The sequence below is a fragment of the Somniosus microcephalus genome, chromosome 1, assembly GCF_052327205.1.
Source record: "Somniosus microcephalus isolate GS21.2 chromosome 1, FLI_Smic_1.0, whole genome shotgun sequence".
Lineage (NCBI taxonomy): Eukaryota > Metazoa > Chordata > Chondrichthyes > Squaliformes > Somniosidae > Somniosus > Somniosus microcephalus.
Window position 1 is genome coordinate 425,120,966 of NC_140987.1, and position 17,470 is coordinate 425,138,435.

The 17,470-nt window shown below is 43.3% G+C and overlaps 1 protein-coding gene across 1 annotated transcript in view; it reads left to right on the plus strand.

Annotated features, from left to right (window-relative positions):
* Positions 1-17,470, plus strand: part of LOC147125255 (calpain-5-like) — a 209,402-nt gene that overhangs the window by 115,415 nt on the left and 76,517 nt on the right. Inside the window, exons 3-4 of the mRNA XM_085999981.1 lie at positions 12,205-12,336; positions 13,958-14,166. Coding sequence (XP_085856107.1) covers positions 12,205-12,336; positions 13,958-14,166 — 341 coding nt within the window. The remainder of the gene's footprint in view (positions 1-12,204; positions 12,337-13,957; positions 14,167-17,470) is intronic.

The window sequence follows — 17,470 nt, forward strand, 5'->3', positions numbered from 1 at the left end:
GTTCGACATTTACGTATGTTCGTAAATGAATCTAGTCAAGGAGAGAAAGAGAAGGAGTGAAAGGTGGATGGAGACACCAAAGGTACGAGGCAAAGAAAGGAAAACTTAAGGTAGATTTATTTATTCCCGTATGTGGAATGTGGCACTGCTACCTAACCAGGTCCCTACTGTCCATTTTCACATCTTTTTAAAATGTATTCATCTTTGCCTAGTGACTAGTTTGTCTGCGCTTTGATTATATGGCTCACAACAAGAGTGTAAAGAAACTTGGTCAAACTTTAGCATTTACTGTGATGCTTACTCGTTTGTGAGCTTGGGTGTGCTGCTGAGGGCCACAGATTCCCTTTGGTTGGCTGCCAGGGATCTTCAGGTTTGGATACACTGCTCCTGTCATCAATTGCTACAGTCATACGGAATGAAATCAAGGCCATAAGAGTGCTTGAAATCTGCTGCGAGAAGGGAATATATATCAACTTTGGCAGAAGACAGGGTTGGCTATAATGCTTTCCCACAGACAAAACCGTCTGCTGAAACTTACCATCTAGTGCCGGGTGATTGCCCACTTGGGTAAGTTACTGGAAGGTTACAGTTACTCATGGAGCTGCACTCCAGCAGGTATCAGCATCCTCAGAAAAGATTAAAGAATCATGAGTTATTTGAGCATGATCTATAAACAGGGGCTTCTTCAGTTTATTGCATATTTAATAAGGAAGGTGAGCTAGCGTAGATTCACACTTTCACTAGTGTTGGTACAAAACGGTTTTAGTGTAAATGCAGCCTAAATCTGACGTCCGGGCTCAACCTGTCTCCAGATAAAGTGAAATGAGATTATTTGGAGGAAATAATCTCACTCCATTTCACTTTGGAATCAGTTCAGGCCTCAGCACCTGATTCACATTCCGAGTTTAAGGTTGGTGTAAAGCCGTTTTGGTTTCAGACTGATGTTAAACTTGTGAGGTATGGTAATTTGTTCGAAGCCCAGTTTTACTTACTGTGTACATAGTTTTATTAACTATCACATACAGTCATGTACAAGCCTCACTTGTCACGAATAGAACAGTTATTTCTGTGTCAGTATCACTCCACCTTCAATATCATAGAGTATGTATTTTGTGAATACTCTTTCCTAAAGGACCAGCACATTCAGGAGTTTTTATGCTCCATCGGCCGCAAGGCATCAGAAGAATTTTCCATCAGGTCTGTTTACACATTTGCTTCGGATTTGCATGTTTGTAATTATTTTTTGCTAACAATTCTAAGAAACTATTTCCAACTTTTCTAAATATTATTATGCACTGGAGGGTAAATAATTAGAATAGCATCTAAATTAATTGAGCACTTGTTGTAAATTTGCCATTACAAGTAATTTCTGGTATTTTATTTGTCCTGACAATTAATATAAGTAATAGGTAGTTTGCTTGCCAGTGGCTCACTTCTCTTTGCGGTGGTTTCTGGCTCTGTGATTAGTTAATAATAGTTCATTATTTTCACAACACATGAAGCCATCTTTTACTGGTAAACTGCTGTAGCTCATACCCATAACACGAGGAGGGCAATGGACAACCGTGAGGCATTGCGACATGAAATGAATAACCATCCCAGTATTGCCCATTTACTAATGCAATAGTAATGAGTGCATCAATTTTTATATGAAACTCATCTGCTACGTTTAATAATGACATTAAACTGTTTAAAATAAATTGTTTAATTACCTTTGTTAGGCCAAAAGGATTTCACACAACCATGTTACTAATATTGCAGAGTGTGATTTTAACCCTACAGTTATTGATCAAGTTTTATCTGTGTAAATTAGTCCAGCTGCTTGCGCATCCCTTAACCCATTTAATGCAAGATGCTAATTAAAGGCGAAGTTGCTTGAAGACTGGTTCACTGGAACCTTTCGAGTTAATGGTACACCGAATACACAAGAGTGCATTTGGCAGTTTGAAGGGCTTGGGAAGACCCTTGTTATATGGAACCCTGAAACTCTGGGAGCCCCAAAAATTAAGTCAAAATGACAATCATTGCAAATTATCTTTCTTTTTTAAATGAAATCAGCCGCACAACAGAGGTGGTTATCGCATGCTTCAAAATCTCTCAGTGCCAAATGGCTTCCACCCGGTAGTTAAATACACAGAGGTACTTGTACTTGCGTACGATTTCTTGAATCCCTTTTCTTCCTCCTCCTCCATCAACTGGATCCCAGGTGACACAGTGAGGCTGAGGGGTAGGCTGCCCTCAGACTCTACCAATGCCCTTTGAGAACCATGAGGAGGTGCATAACAGCAGCTTGATGGTAACGCAGTTGATCCTGCTCTTAGAAACATAGAAGATAGGAGCAGGAGTAGGCCATTTGGCCCCTCGAGCCTGCTCTGCCATTCAATGAGATCATGGCTGATCATCCAAATTCAGTACCCTGTTCCTGCCTTCTCCCCATATCCCTTGATCCCTTTAGCCTTAAGAAATATATCCAACTCCTTCTTGAATATATTTAGTGAATTGGCCTCTACTGCCTTCTTTGGCAGAGAATGCCACAGGTTCACCACTCTCTGGGTGAAGAAATTCCTCCTCATCTCTGTCCTAAATGGCTCACCCCTTATCCTTAGACTGTGACCCCTGGTCCTGGACTCCCTGACCATCGGGAACATCCTTCCAGCATCTAGTCTGTCTAGTCCTGTTAGAATTTTATAAGTTTCGATGAGATCCCCTCTCATTCTTCTAAACTCCAGCGAGTACAAGCCCAATCGACCCAATCTCTCCTCATACGTCATTCCTGCCATCCCAGGTATCAGCCTGGTGAATCTTCGCTGCACTCCTTCCATGGCAAGAACATCCTTCCTCAGATAAGGCGACCAAAACTGCACACAATACTCAAGATGTGGCCTCACCAAGGCCCTGAACAACTGCAGCAAGACATCCTTGTTCCTGTACTCAAACCCTCTCGCTACGAAGGCCAACATGCCATTTGCCTTCTTAACCGCCTGCTGCACCTGCATGCTTACTTTCAGCGACTGGTGCACAAGAACGTCCAGGTCTCGTTGCACTTCCCCTTCTCCCAATCTATTCCATTTAGATAATAATCTGCCTTCCTGTTTTTGACACCAAAGTAGATAACCTCGCATTTATCCACGTTATATTGTATCTGCCATGCTTCTGCCCAATCACCCAACCTGTCCAAATCATCCTGGAGTTCCTCGGCATCCTCCTCACAGCACACATGCCCACCCAGCTTTGTGTCGTCTGCAAACTTGGAGATATTACATCTAGTTCCCTCGTCCAGATCATTAATATATATTGTGAATAGCTGGGGTCCAAGGACCGATCCCTGCGGTACCCCACTAGTCACTGCCTGCCACTCGGAAAAAAAGCCATTTATTCCAACTCTTTGTTTCCTGTCTGCCAACCAGTTCTCTATCCAAGTCAATACCTTGCCCCCAATCCCATGTGCCTTAATTTTACATGCTAATCTCTTATGCGGGACCTTATCGAAAGCCTTTTGAAAATCCAAATACACCACATCCACTGGTTCTCCCTTATCTATTTTACCAGTTACATCCTCAAAAAATTCCAGTAGATTAGTCAAGCATGATTTACCTTTTGTAAATCCATGTTGACTTTGTCCGATCCGGTCACTTTTTTCCAAGTGCTCTGCTATTACATCTTTTATAATGGACTCTAGCATTTTCCCCACTACCGATGTCAGGCTTTTCTCTCTACCACCCTTTTTGAACAGTGGGGTAACATTAGCTACCCGCCAATCCATGGATACTGTTCCAGAGTCTATCGAATTTTGGAAGATGACCAGCAATGCATCTACTATTTCTAGGGCCACTTCCTTAAGTACCCTCGGATGTAGCTTATCAGGCCCTGGGGATTTATCGGCCCTCAATCCCATCAATTTCCCTAACACCATTTCTCTACAAATACTGATTTCTATCAGTTCCTCCCTTTCATTAGACCCTATGTTCCCCGACATCTTTGGGAGGTTATTTGTGTCCTCCTTTGTGAAGACAGAACCAAAGTATGTATTTAATTGTTCTGCCATTTCTTTGTTCCCCATTATAAATTCCCCTGATTCTGACTGCAAGGGACCTACGCTTGACTTCACCAATCTTTTTCTCTTCACATACCTATAAAAGCTTTTACAGTCAGTTTTTATGTTCCGTGCAAGCTTACTCTCATACTTTATTTTCCCCCTTTTAATTAATCCCTTTTTCCTCCTTTGTTGGATCCTAAACTGCACCCAATCCTCAGGTTTAATGCTTTTTCTGGCCAATTTATATGTCCTCTCCTTGGATCTTATGCTATCCCTAATTTCCCTAGTTAGCCACGGTTGAGTCACCTTTTTTGTTTTATTTTTATGCCAAACTGGGATGAACAAATTCTGTAGTTCATCCATGCGATCTTTGAATGTTTGCCATTGCCCATCCACCGTCAACCCTTTGAGTGACATTCCCCAATCAATCCTACCCAACTCGCACTTCATACCATCGTAGTTTCCTTTATTTAAATTCAGGACCCTAGTCTCTGTGTCAACTATTTCACTCTCCATCTTAATGAAGAAATCTATCATATTATGATCGCTCCGACCCAAGGGGCCTCGCACAAGATTGCTAATTAATGCTTTCTCATTACATAATACCCAGTCTAAGATGGCCTGATCTCTAGTTGGTTCCTCGATATATTGGTCCAGGAAACTATCCCGTATACACTCCAGGAATTCCTCCTCCACAGTATTGTTACTAATTAGGTTAGCCCAATCTATATGTAGATTAAAGTCACCCATGATGACTGCTGTGCCCTTATTGCACGCTTCTCTAATTTCCCATTTAATGCCATCCCCAACCTCTGCGTTTGGAGGTCTATATACCACTCCCACTAACGTTTTCTGCCCCTTGGTATTTCTCAGTTCTATCCATACAGATTCTACATCATCAGAGCTAATATCCTTCCTTTCAATTGTTAATCCCCTCTTTAACCAGCAATGCTACCCCACTTCCTTTTCCTTTCTGCCTATCTTTCCTGAATATTGAATACCCCTGGATGTTGAGTTCCCAGCCTTGGCCACCCTGGAGCCATGTTTCCATAATCCCAATCATATCATATTTGTTTACCTCTATTTGCGCAGCTAATTCATCCAACTTATTATGAATGCTCCTCGCATTAAGACACAAAGGCCCAGAAATTCATTAAGGCGCTGCCAGCTTTGCGCCCAGTTAACGCCTAAAGAGTGATTTTGCGCCAGAAATGAGTTTGCGCAGATATTCAGCGCAGCGGTATTGGCGGCGGTAGCCGTTAGCTCTGCGCCGGCACTGATGACGTCATCGGTGTGCGCAGTGCCCCGGTTCCGCCCCGAAACCGGCCCGATCCCCATATTTAGTTGCGGCCGCCTCCTCCGAAGCGGCCGCAAACAGCGACCAGAAAACGGGGCCGTCCTGCTGCCTTAGTGGGGCGCTTTAAAGCGGAAGGTGCGGCCGGCCGCTTTTTCGGCGGCTGCCTGCCTGCACCTCCTTCCCCGGCCTCCTCCACCCCCCCCCCCCCCCGCGGCATTGCCGGCTGCTTTCCACGAGCCCGGCACTTCTCCGTGGTGCCGGGCTCATTTGCCGGCACTATCCAGCGGCGATCTCCCCGTTGCAGGCAGCTCCCCCTTAAGAGAAGGAGGAGGCCTGCAGTACCGCAGCCTGCTGCTCCGCAGCGGCTGGCGCAGCGGCGCCAAGAGCGCTGATATTCAGTGTCAGCGCCCCAAGCGGAGGCGGGCACACCCTGGTATAGCGCCCGCTTCCGAATTGGGGCGCTAACAATGAATATCTGACGATCGCTATAGGCTTCCCGCCCAGCGCTAACTTTTGGGCGCTAGCCAGCTGGCGGGGCCATAGTGAATTTCTAGGCCAAAGCCTTCAGGCTTGTTTTTTTAACGCTCTTAGATCTTTTAGAATTATTATTTACTGTGGCCATGTTTGATTTAAATCCTTGATTTCTCTGCCTGTCACTTTTTTGTTTTTCTCCTTCCTGTCTTTTGCTTTTATCCTCGTTTCCCTTTCCTCTGTTTCCCCGCTCAGGTTCCCAACCCCCTGCCATTTTAGTTTAAACCCTCCCCCAGAGCACTAGCAAACACTCCCCCTAGGACATTGGTCCCGGCCCTGCCCAGGTGCCAACCGTCCGGTTTGAACTGGTCCCACCTCCCCCAGAATCGGTTCCAATGTCCCAGGAATTTGGAATCCCTCCCCCTGGCACCATTCCTCTAGCCACGTATTCATCTGAAATATCCTTCTATTTCTACTCTGACTAGCACATGGCACTGGTAGCAATCCTGAGATTACTACCTTTGAGGTCCTGTTTTTTAATTTACCTCCTAACTCCCTATATTCAGCTTTTAGGACCTCATCCCATTTTTTACCTAATATCGTTGGTACCTATATGCACCACAACAACTGGCTGTTCACCCTCCCCCTCCAGAATGCCCTGCAGCCGCTCCGAGACATCCTTGACCCTTGCACCAGGGAGGCAGCACACCATCATGGAGTCTCGTTTGCGGCCGCAGAAACGCCTATCTATTCCCCTTACAATAGAATCCCCTATTACTATAGCTCTCCCCCTCTTTTTCCTCTCGTCCTGTGCAGCAGAGCCACCCCTGGTGCCAGGAAGTTGGCTGCTGCTGCCTTCCCCTGGTAAGCCATCCCCCCTATGAGTATCCAAAGCGGTATATCTGTTTGAGAGTGGGATGGCCACAGGGGACCCCTGCACTACCTGCCTGCGCCTAGTGCTCTGTCTGTTGGTCACCCGTTCCCTTTCTGCCTGTCCAACCTTTATCTGCGGTGTGACCAACTGATTAAACTCTTCTGCAGTGGCGATTGCCTGCTCCTCCTACACAGCACATTCCCACAATGACAACGGTTAGGAATTCCACAGTGTGGTGGAAGAAGGTCACAGGCACATCCCCACTGTGCTAAACCCAGGAATTTTCTCTTTATTTCATACATATTTTTAATAGCTTAAGTCAAAATGAAGCTGGTCTGTTTCCACTAAATTACAAGTCTAGGGAAAACAGCCGATGAAACGATTCATTTTCATGGTTGGGACAGCAGGTTTAAGAAGTATTAATGCAGATGAAGGTACTAATTCTGTGGTACTTCAGTGGTTGTGAATTATTCCTTAATGCAGACAGCTCTGTGCTCCATGATTGTGGGACAAGTTGAGAATTCATTGTGATTTAAGATTAATGTCTGATCACTTTGATGGCGAGTTCAATCAAACCTTAAGGATGATGTCATCCTTGACAGTTGTTCTTGATCTTCAAAGGAAAAAATTATCCTTGTAACTCAGAGATTTTCTCATGTCTTGTCAGTTTTCTACTGCTGTTTGGGCTGGGACTGTAGGATCTCTGAGAAATCACCTCAAGTGATTACCATCAGAGATGTATTTTTAAGAACGCATGGAGAAAAGCTGCAGGAATTATAGACACTTGGCTTTTACTAGGGCTGTCAATTAATTGCTGCGACTAACGCATTCATTTTTTTGACGTTTAATATTTTAATGCTTTAACCGAGCAAAGAACAGAAATAATACCGTGTTTCCAAAAAAAGGAACTGTTCAACACTTTGTTTTCAAACACCCACCTAACCTTCCTCTTGTATATTCAAATGAAACTTAGAAAATGATTTCACTGATCCGACAATGAATCCTTTGGTGCTTGCCCCTGTCACTGCTGCTTCCCACCACATCTGTCCCCTGGTGGCGTGAAGTGTAGGAACAAGTGATAAGAAAGAAAAATAGCACTTGCCATTTGATGTCGGGTGGCTGGGCTCGTCGAGTGGTCAGACAGAAATACACCAGGTTGGGTTGTGTGGGGCAGAGAGGCTAGACGTGGCAGAGAGACGTCCTTAAAGAAAGGGAAGAGAGCTAAAAATAATAGTAGAAAATAAAGCTGTCAAGCAAATAAAAAAAATTAAGTCTGGTTAACGTGGACCAATATTCAGCAGAAAACAATTGAAAGAAAAAAGGTAAAAGGGAAATTAAAGGATTATGGAGCAAAGCACTAAATGTGATGGACTATTGAATGGTAAGTTTATTTTTTCATTGTTTTAAGAACATAAGAAATAGGAGCAGGAGTAGGCCATTCGGCCCCTCGAGCCTGCCCCGCCATTCAATAAGATCATGGCTGATCTGATCTTGGCCTCAACACCAACATTGATTGATTAGAAAAATGGTTACTTGTATTTTTGGTCAAGCAGTTCCAGTGTCACAAGTACTTTTCACAGTAAACAGTTCACTTTGAGTTTTTTTATATAATTCCATGTAAAAAAAAAATCATCAGTAATAAAACAAACTTGAATGAGATGGATGCTGTAAATGTATCAATTAAAAAGATGATTAAAACTAGGATTAACATTGATTAAAAAAATTTAATCGAGGGATTAATTGCGATTCTTTTTTTTAAAAATTGTTCGACAGCCCTAGTTTTTACACATTCAGTCCAATTTGTGTTAATGCAAATGTAATTTATGTCTTGCCTATCTATTTGCTTCCATATATTTTTTTCTGTAAATAAATGTAGTTTTAGCCTGCATGCAGTGTTATGATATTTTCCCAACTTTTGAGGTGACAAGAGTGTGTGTGTTGGGCATCCCAAGTATTCTTCAGTAAACAAATTGCTGTGAATCAGGGTAAATTGTTAGATCTGTGCTCACCCATTCCCAATAGAAAATGAAGACATGGGTCCCAATTTTAAGTCGGGGCGGGATCGGTCTATGCAAGGGACAACAGGCTTGCATGTCGAACTCCCAGACCTCATTTTAATATTCAGGCCCCGACTCCCAGCCGAATCTGGCAGTAATCACTGCCTGGCCGGTGGGTGGGTGCATGAATTCAGGCAGCAAGGGGCCTCTGTCAGGGCAAGGTGGGCCCAAGGTTTCCTTGTGGGGCCCGGAGCAGCTTTTAAATCTTCAGAATTAATTGGGTCTAATGGTGATGCTTCGTGTCAGGGCAGGAGGATGGTACATTTAAATTTCCCACCCCACCCGGACTCCACTATGGGCTATCACTAACCCTCCAAGCAATGCACTTGAAGACAAGATCAACATGAATCTTGTCCATCTGTTCTGGGGAAATAATACGGATTGTTTGCATGATAATAGCCCATAAGGGAGAAAGAGTGTCCGGGCCAATATTCCTAAAACACATTTCAGCTCTAAGGACCTAGTGTGAAAATAATTTCACTGGGTTGCATTGATAGCCAAATAGATAAAACATCTGTACAATTGTAAAAGGTAGTGTAACTTTTGAATTTAAAGAAAATTATCACCATGTTGTATGTGATCTGTGCAAATTACTTGAATTTGAATTTGGGTTTCTTCTTGTGGCAATGCCATGTGTGCTGCTCACTAGCTTCTCACAACACATGTCTTACTTAGTCCTCCAGCAAATGGTGAAAGGCAAGGCAAAACATATATTTTGTGTTTTAACTCCAAGCTATTCAATTTCCAGACTTCATATCAGGGAGTGAGTGGTGTTTTATACAAAATAAACTACGGTAAACTCTTTCGTATCCGGCACCAATGGGACCGGGATGGTGCCGGTTGATTACCATTCCGGATAACAGAGAGGTAGGCAATTTTTAACACAAAAAAAATAAAAACCACTGACTAACTCGGCCACCGCGGGAAACTCGGACTCGGAAAAACGAAAAATGGATGGATTCAGCAAGATTACCGGCTATCTATTTTGCCGGTTATTAAAGAATTCCGGTTGATTAGGTGCCGTTTAAATGAGAGTTTACTATATTTGTAGCACAGACTTCAACTGTGGTATCGCTCAGTGGTTTATTTCTGCAACTATCATTTTTTTCCCTAATACCGCCCCCCCCTTCGTCATTTAGAGGCACGGATTCATGCTGGAGTAAGATTTAATGGGCGCTGATGGCTCTCCAATGCCTTGCACAAGTGGTCATTCTTCATGTGTGAACCTAGACTGCAAGTGTGGGCAGGTTGGAATCAAGGGATATGGGGAAAGTGCGGGAAGGTGGAGTTGAGGTAGAAGATCAGCCATGATCTTACTGAATGACGGAGCAGGCTCGAAGGGCCGAGTGGCCTAGTCCTACTCCTGCTCCTACTTCTTATGTTCTTATGCACCACAGCTGAATTCAGTCTTATTCTCATCCATACACGTGCACTTTCGAACAGAGTCACTGAATAGTGATCAGGAACAGGAACCCAGGATGTTTATTTTTGTTTCCTCGCTAGTTAATTGCGATACCCCCACAGCCATCCCATCTTAAATCAATTAAATGAGCACCAACTGGGATAAAATCTGGGACCTACCTGGTCTCTGAGTTCATTCCAGTTTGGCTAATATATTTACCTGGTGATTCTCTTGGGCAGCTGTATGTGCTCTATACGTAATAATATATTCCTGGAATTAGGCTCCAGCCTTCTGCCGGTGCTTCCTGACGTTCGGTTTGCCTGTCACTCATTACCCTCTCATGCTGCAGAGAGATTTTCAAAGACTGGTCATTAAACGTCCTCCAAGCTTCTGCTGTTCCACCTCCTTCAAGCTTCAGCCACTCTGTTTTCTAATCAAAGTTGATGTTATTCCTCGCTTGATGCGTCACCTTGCATTTATCCACATTAACGTACAATTTTTCAGTGATTAATAAAGAGCTGAGCCTCTTCAAATCCTTTAAAATTATCTCAATTTGTGCTACATATTGAAACATCCTCACACAGATTTGTGTCACCAGTCAACTTAAAATTGCTCTCTTTAATCCACATCACACAGAAAGCTGTTAAAGATTTTTAGTACCTTAAAATAGAAAAAAATTCATACTGGCTAAAAAAGAAAATTGTTAAATGGCTGGAGCTGCTCAGCCTAGTTGTATGAGATCTTGAGCGGCCGAACAAGCAGCCCTTAAAGAGACTACTAGAGGCCACACATAAAATGCCAGCAAACTTTTTCAAAGCAAATTTGCCTCCCTTCCAGAACTACCCTTTTTGGGCGTAAGTCGAATTTGTTTCCCACACAGACCAAAAGCTACCTGGTCTAATTCCCACTCTGTACTGAGTTAGCTTTTCGCAGCAGACTTCAACAAGCCATCCACCTCCAACACCTCTTCTCCACTGTCCACCTTCGTGGGACAGCCCTCGCATAGTTCCATTCTTATCTACCTGAATGTAGCTAGCACAGTTCCAACAATGGTTTCTCTTTCCTCCCTGCGCCATCACCTCCGGAATCCTCCCGGGATTGATCATCGTCACCTGCTCTTCCTTACCTACATGCTGTCCCTAAGTGACATCATCTGCAGCCATAGCATCAGCTTCCACGTGCATATCAATGACACCCAACTCTACCTCTCCACCAGCTCTCTTGACTCCTTGTCTGCCTCTGTTCTGTCAGACTGCTCATCTAAAATTCTCTGACCTATCTGAAATTAGGAGGTGCTTTTTTAAATGTGGCAACTTGAACAATTGTATACACAAGGCTTTGGAACAACATAAACTGATGGAAAAGATGAGTCAAGTGCTAAAGGCCCATCTCATCTGTCTTTACTCCTTGAGATCTAACCTAGGTCTAAATCCTACTTGCTCTGGAGGCTAAAGAGCTACCGGACTCTCCCGGAAAGCTCAAGGGTTCTATTTAATGTATTATGAAGTTATCTAGACAATTTATTTTAATTAAACCCGTATACAAGCCTCTATCCATTAAGAAGATAAAGGAAGCAACTGTATGTGAGCTGTGTCTTTGTGACAACTTTGGTTTGCTGTAACCTACTACTTCTGCATTATATTTTAACATCTAAATGACAATTAATATATAAAAAGTACAAGCAATATTGTTCAACCTGAGTGAAACAACGTCATGCGACTTCAATAGTATTCTATCTAAGCCATAAATTATTTTAGTGCCATACTGATTGCTTAGGAGATCAGGAGTACTGATCTCCTTTTTCCAAAGGCGAATGACCCCCTCCCACACTCAAAATCCTCAATATTGGATTCAATTACATTGATTCTCTCATCTCTCTGAAGTGACTTCCCATTCTCATATTCCTAGTGTTCAAGGATGACTGACTGACAACCTCAATACGTATGACCCAGCATCAACTCAATATTGTTTTCAGGTTAACTAGGAACCATGAGTAAATCTGCACTATTTGATGAATTTTGTACATATTAGGATTAATTTTCCTGCTCTCTTTAATGTTTCCCCTAGGAGCTATGTGAGTCCCCTCGGCTATTTGTAAATGGAATCAGTTCACATGATCTGAACCAAGGGGAACTGGGGAATTGCTGGTTTGTGGCTGCTTGTTCCTGTTTAGCCCTTCGGGATGGTCTGTGGCAAAAGGTGAGGACATGTCATTTTAATTCGCTGTAGTGTCTTGACCTTTAAACCTTTGACACCTGCAATAATACTTTTTACATTGTGTTTGCCTTTTTTAATTAAGATAAAACTCAACATTCTAATTTCGACAGATTGTGCTTCAGCAGGGAGACGTTTTATTGAGATAATAGTTTATTATCTTTTTTTTTGTAGTGGTTACATATTATGATGAGTTTGCTATTTGACGGCACATCACTGTGGTGTTAAATTATTAATTTCTCACATCTGTCAACCAATTTCATTTTACTCAGCACACTCTCTCTCCTTTGACCTCTTTGTCTTATTCAGTGTTGAATGTGTAATAGCTGAAATTCTGAGCATTATATGTAGAACTACAGATAGCCAAGTGCATTATTAATAGGACTTAATAGATGTTGGGCAAGGAATATGAGGCAGTAATTGCTGATGGCATGAACTTCAAAAGAGGAATTAGATTCAAATACCAACTTTAAAATGGAGACAGAAGTATTCTAATTCACTGGGCTGGTTTCTCCTCTTTGGGATAGAGTTCCAGCGGGGTGAGACTTCTGCCCATCCCTCTGACTCTGCTCCAACTCTTGCTCATTTCCCTGGGTCTGAGGTCACTCTTGATGCACAGCAGGCTCCTGGCAGGATTCCTGCTGCCAACAAGGAGCCAGTCGGTGCTTGGTTGTTAAATCCCAGGAGTGCTGCTGCCAGACCACCATTGCAGCCGCCTTTCACCTTGAAGCCCAGAAAGTGGTGGTAACTGGAGAGAATGCTGGCCTGGTACCAGTGTGTGCAAGGCCCCCCTGGGATTGCCTCCCCTCCCACCCCGCCCTCCCCAGCTAGTTCAGCATAGGAGCTGGGCAATTTCCCATCCTCACCAACACGTGAGCTGCAGCGGGGCACCTGTTTGGCATCCAAAGCTCTCTGGAGACATTTAAAGTAGGCCCAAAGCCAAATTTGGTTCAGGCCTTTGGCCGGCATGGGCCAGTGCGTGGAGCCATCGCTCTGACGACTCTGCCCTCATTTAGGGAGCAAATCAAATATCTTGGCAAATCTCTTTGTCCACTTTGAAGCCGAGAGCAAATTTACAGTGAAAAAACAAGATAAATGAAAGATTTGAAACCTATCTTTTTCAGACAGAAAAGATTAGCAAAAAATAGGGCAGATCTGAATGGGAATAAAGAGAGAATGGGGAAACAAGGATGACAAGGATTGCAGAATTAAAGTATTTATTGTGGTGGAGACCACATAGGGACAATAACACAATGTATAGCCAATGCTGTTATATGTACCTGAACACAATTCACTATGTTTAGCAATGTTGTGATATGTACGTTCTGGGTTGGGTTACCGGTGCAGGGTCCCTTTAAGAGCGTCGGGAGCGTGATGACGTCATGACGTCGGTTACGTGATGACGTCATAGCCCCTGCACGGGGCTGAGCCTTCAGACCTCGTGAAGAGTGATTAAAGTAAGACACGTTTTGCCTTTGCTGAAACAAAAGTCTCAGAGCCTGTTGTTTTCTGTCGACTCCAACATTATAATTGTGTTTTATAGTTCAAAATGGTTGCTAAGTTTATATTCAATTTACAGTACCTAATTTCCTGTTGGTGGTTGCAGGTAATTCCGGACTGGAAGAAGCAGGACTGGGACTCAAAAAAGCCAAATAATTATGCTGGCATCTTTCACTTCCGATTTTGGCGCTTTGGCGAGTGGATTGCTGTTGTGATAGATGATCGTCTTCCAACAATGAATGAAAAGCTCCTGTTTTGTTACTCTAACTCTAAAGAGGAGTTCTGGAGTGCACTCCTGGAGAAGGCATACGCAAAGTAAGAGTATGGAAATGTCACGATCCATTTTTATACTGAAATCGGGAGCCATTTGCAGGTTACCTGCTCCATAGTACCAAACAATCACGTTGGGCTATTCCATTCATACGGGACCCTGGACTTTACTAGGTTCCATAAAATCCTGTGCATTGGTCGCAAGTTTGTCGTATTGCCAGATTTCCAACAAGGGTCTAATGAGAGGGAGGAATTGAATGAAATCAGTATTTGTAGGGAAATGGTGTTAGGGAAATTGACGGGATTGAAGGCTAATAAATCCCTAGGGACTGATAATCTACATCCTAGGGTACTTAAGGAAGTGGCCCTAGAAATAGTAGATGCATTGCTGGTCATCTTCCAAAATTCTATAGACTCTGGAACAGTTCCCATGGATTGGAGGGTAGCTAATGTTACCCCACTATTTAAAAAGGGTGGTAGAGAGAAAACGGGGAATTATAGACCGGTAAGCCTGACATCGGTAGTGGGGAAAATGCTAGAGTCCATTATAAAAGATGTAATAGCAGAGCACTTGGAAAACAGTGACAGGATCGGACAAAGTCAACATGGATTTACAAAAGGTAAATCATGCTTGACTAATCTACTGACATTTTTTGAGGATGTAACTGGTAGAATAGATAAGGGAGAACCAGTGGATGTGGTGTATTTGGACTTTCAGAAGGCTTTCGATAAGGTCCCGCATAAGAGGTTAGCATGTAAAGTTAAAGCACATGGGATTGGGGGTAAGGTACTGTCTTGGATAGAGAACCGGTTGGCAGACAGGAAGCAAAGAGTTGGAATAAACGGGTCTTTTTCCGAGTGGCAGGCAATGACTAGTGGGGTACCGCAGGGATCAGTGCTAGGACCCCAGCTATTCACAATATATATAAATGATCTAGATGAGGGAACTAGATGTAATATCTTTAAGTTTGCAGACGACACAAAGCTGGGTGGGCGTGTGTGCTGTGAGGAGGATGCAGAGAAACTCCAGGATGATTTGGACATGTTGGGTGATGGGCAGATGCATGGCAAATGCAGTATAATGTGGATAAATGTGAGGTTATCCATTTCGGTGGCAAAAACAGGAAGACAGATTATTATCTGAACGGAAATAGATTGGGAAAAGGAGAAGTGCAACGAGACCTGGGTGTCCTTGTGCACCAGTCGCTGAAGGTAAGCATGCAGGTACAGCAAGCGGTTAAGAAGACAAATGGTATGTTGGCCTTCATAGTGAGAGGATTTGAGTACAGGAGCAAGGATGTCTTGCTGCAGTTGTACAGGGCCTTGGTGAGACCACACCTTGAGTATTGTGTGCAGTTTTGGTCGCCTTATCTGAGGAAGGATGTTCTTGCCATGGAGAGAGTGCAGCGAAGATTCACCAGACTGATACCTGGGATGGCAGGAATGACGTATGAGGAGAGATTGGGTCGATTAGGCTTATATTTGCTAGAGCTTAGAAGAATGAAAGGGGATCTCATTGAAACTTATAAAATTCTAACAGGGCTAGACAGACTAGATGCAGGAAGGATGTTCCTGATGGCGGGGGAGTCCAGAACCAGGGGCCACAGTCTAAGGATAAGGGGTAAGCCATTTAGGACTGAGATGAGGAGGAATTTCTTCACCCAGAGAGTGGTGAACCTGTGGAATTCTCTGCCACACAGGGCAGTTGAGGCCAATTCACTAAATATATTCCAGAAGGAGTTGGATATATTTCTTAAGGCTAAAGGGATCAAGGGATATGGGGAGAAAGCAGGGACAGGGTACTGAATTTGGATGATCAGCCATGATCTCATTAAATGGCGGAGCAGGCTCGAGGGGCCGAATGGCCTACTCCTCCTATCTTCTATGTTTCTATGGCTCAGGCACATGTTAGTCATAAAAATTGATCATTTGCTCCAGATCTCAGACCAATTAACCTCAACCTGTTCTGTTTACCCCAACACCTGGAGCTCTGCTGCAATAATTGATTCCAACTACCAAAGGGAATCACTTCAAGCTGCTCCATTTGTACTGAGCCTGCTGCTTCGGATTTATTCAATAGTTAAACCAGTAGCTCGCACATTTTTTTTGAAATGTATTAAATCCCATCATATATCTTGTTTATATCACATAAACTGACACATTTTACAAGTTTACAATGGAACCTTCATTAGAAGCCATAGCAAAGGGACCTCTCTCGGTAGATAAAGGGTATCGTTGGATGATCAGAAGTTCCCAAATTTTGATTGATCTTACACATATGATACAGCACGGGAATGAAAACACGTACAATACAAATAATAAAAGGTATATCATGTGGTTTATTCGCTGCTCACGATGCGGTCTCCACTACACCGGGGAGACCAAACACAGATTGGGTGACCCTGAGTTTCTGGTTGCTTGTCATTTTAATTCTTTGCCCCACTCTGACCGCTCTGTCCTTGGCCTGCTACACTTTTCTAATGAAACTCAAGGAACAGCACCTCATCTTTCGATCAGGCACTTTACAACATTCTGGACTCAATATTGAGCTCAACAATTTCCAATCATAACCACTGTTCCCATTTTTTCCAGACAACTGTTGTTGGTAATGATTCTGCTGTTGCCATTTGCACCTCCTCTAGAATCATCTTTTGTTTCTTGTCCCATTACCATCCCTTTTTGCCATGCACCATTATCCCTTTTGTCATTTAATCTCTCCTGCCTTCCACCCTATCAGAGACCTTCCCTTTGTTCTTTCCTCCCCTCCCCCCTTTCCCTTCCCCTGCACTTGCTTAAAAACCTGCTCCATCTCTAACTTTTTCCAGTTCTGATGAAACGTCATCGACCTGAAACGGTAACTTTGTTTCTCTCGCCACAGATGCTGCTGAGTATTTCCAGGGTATTTTCTGTTTTTATTGTGTGGTTTAATGTCCTGTGAAAAATCTGGAGGATAAATTGAGCATGGACAATGGAGGTTCCACTGTAGCTGTAAATGTTCTTTCTGTTTCACAAACAAAAGAGTGATTGAGACAACATACTGACTGTAGCAATGGGAGACCTCAGCGGGAGAGTGATGCAGGCGACTGGTTCAGTCACCGTAGGCTGGCTGGAAAGCACATCACAAAAAATGGTGCAGAAGGCACTGTCAATCATTTTGTGAAATGCTTAATCGTCAAGATATAAATGTTGAATAATTATATCTGGGGCGATAAGTTGGCTTGCAAGAGGATAATTTAAAAAGGCATGCACATTCCAATTTTGTCTGATGCAATTTTGAGTGTAAAATGCTAGAGTCAGAAGTAAGCCACCTCAAAGAAACTTTGGGGGTTAAATTTGGTTGGTTTGCACC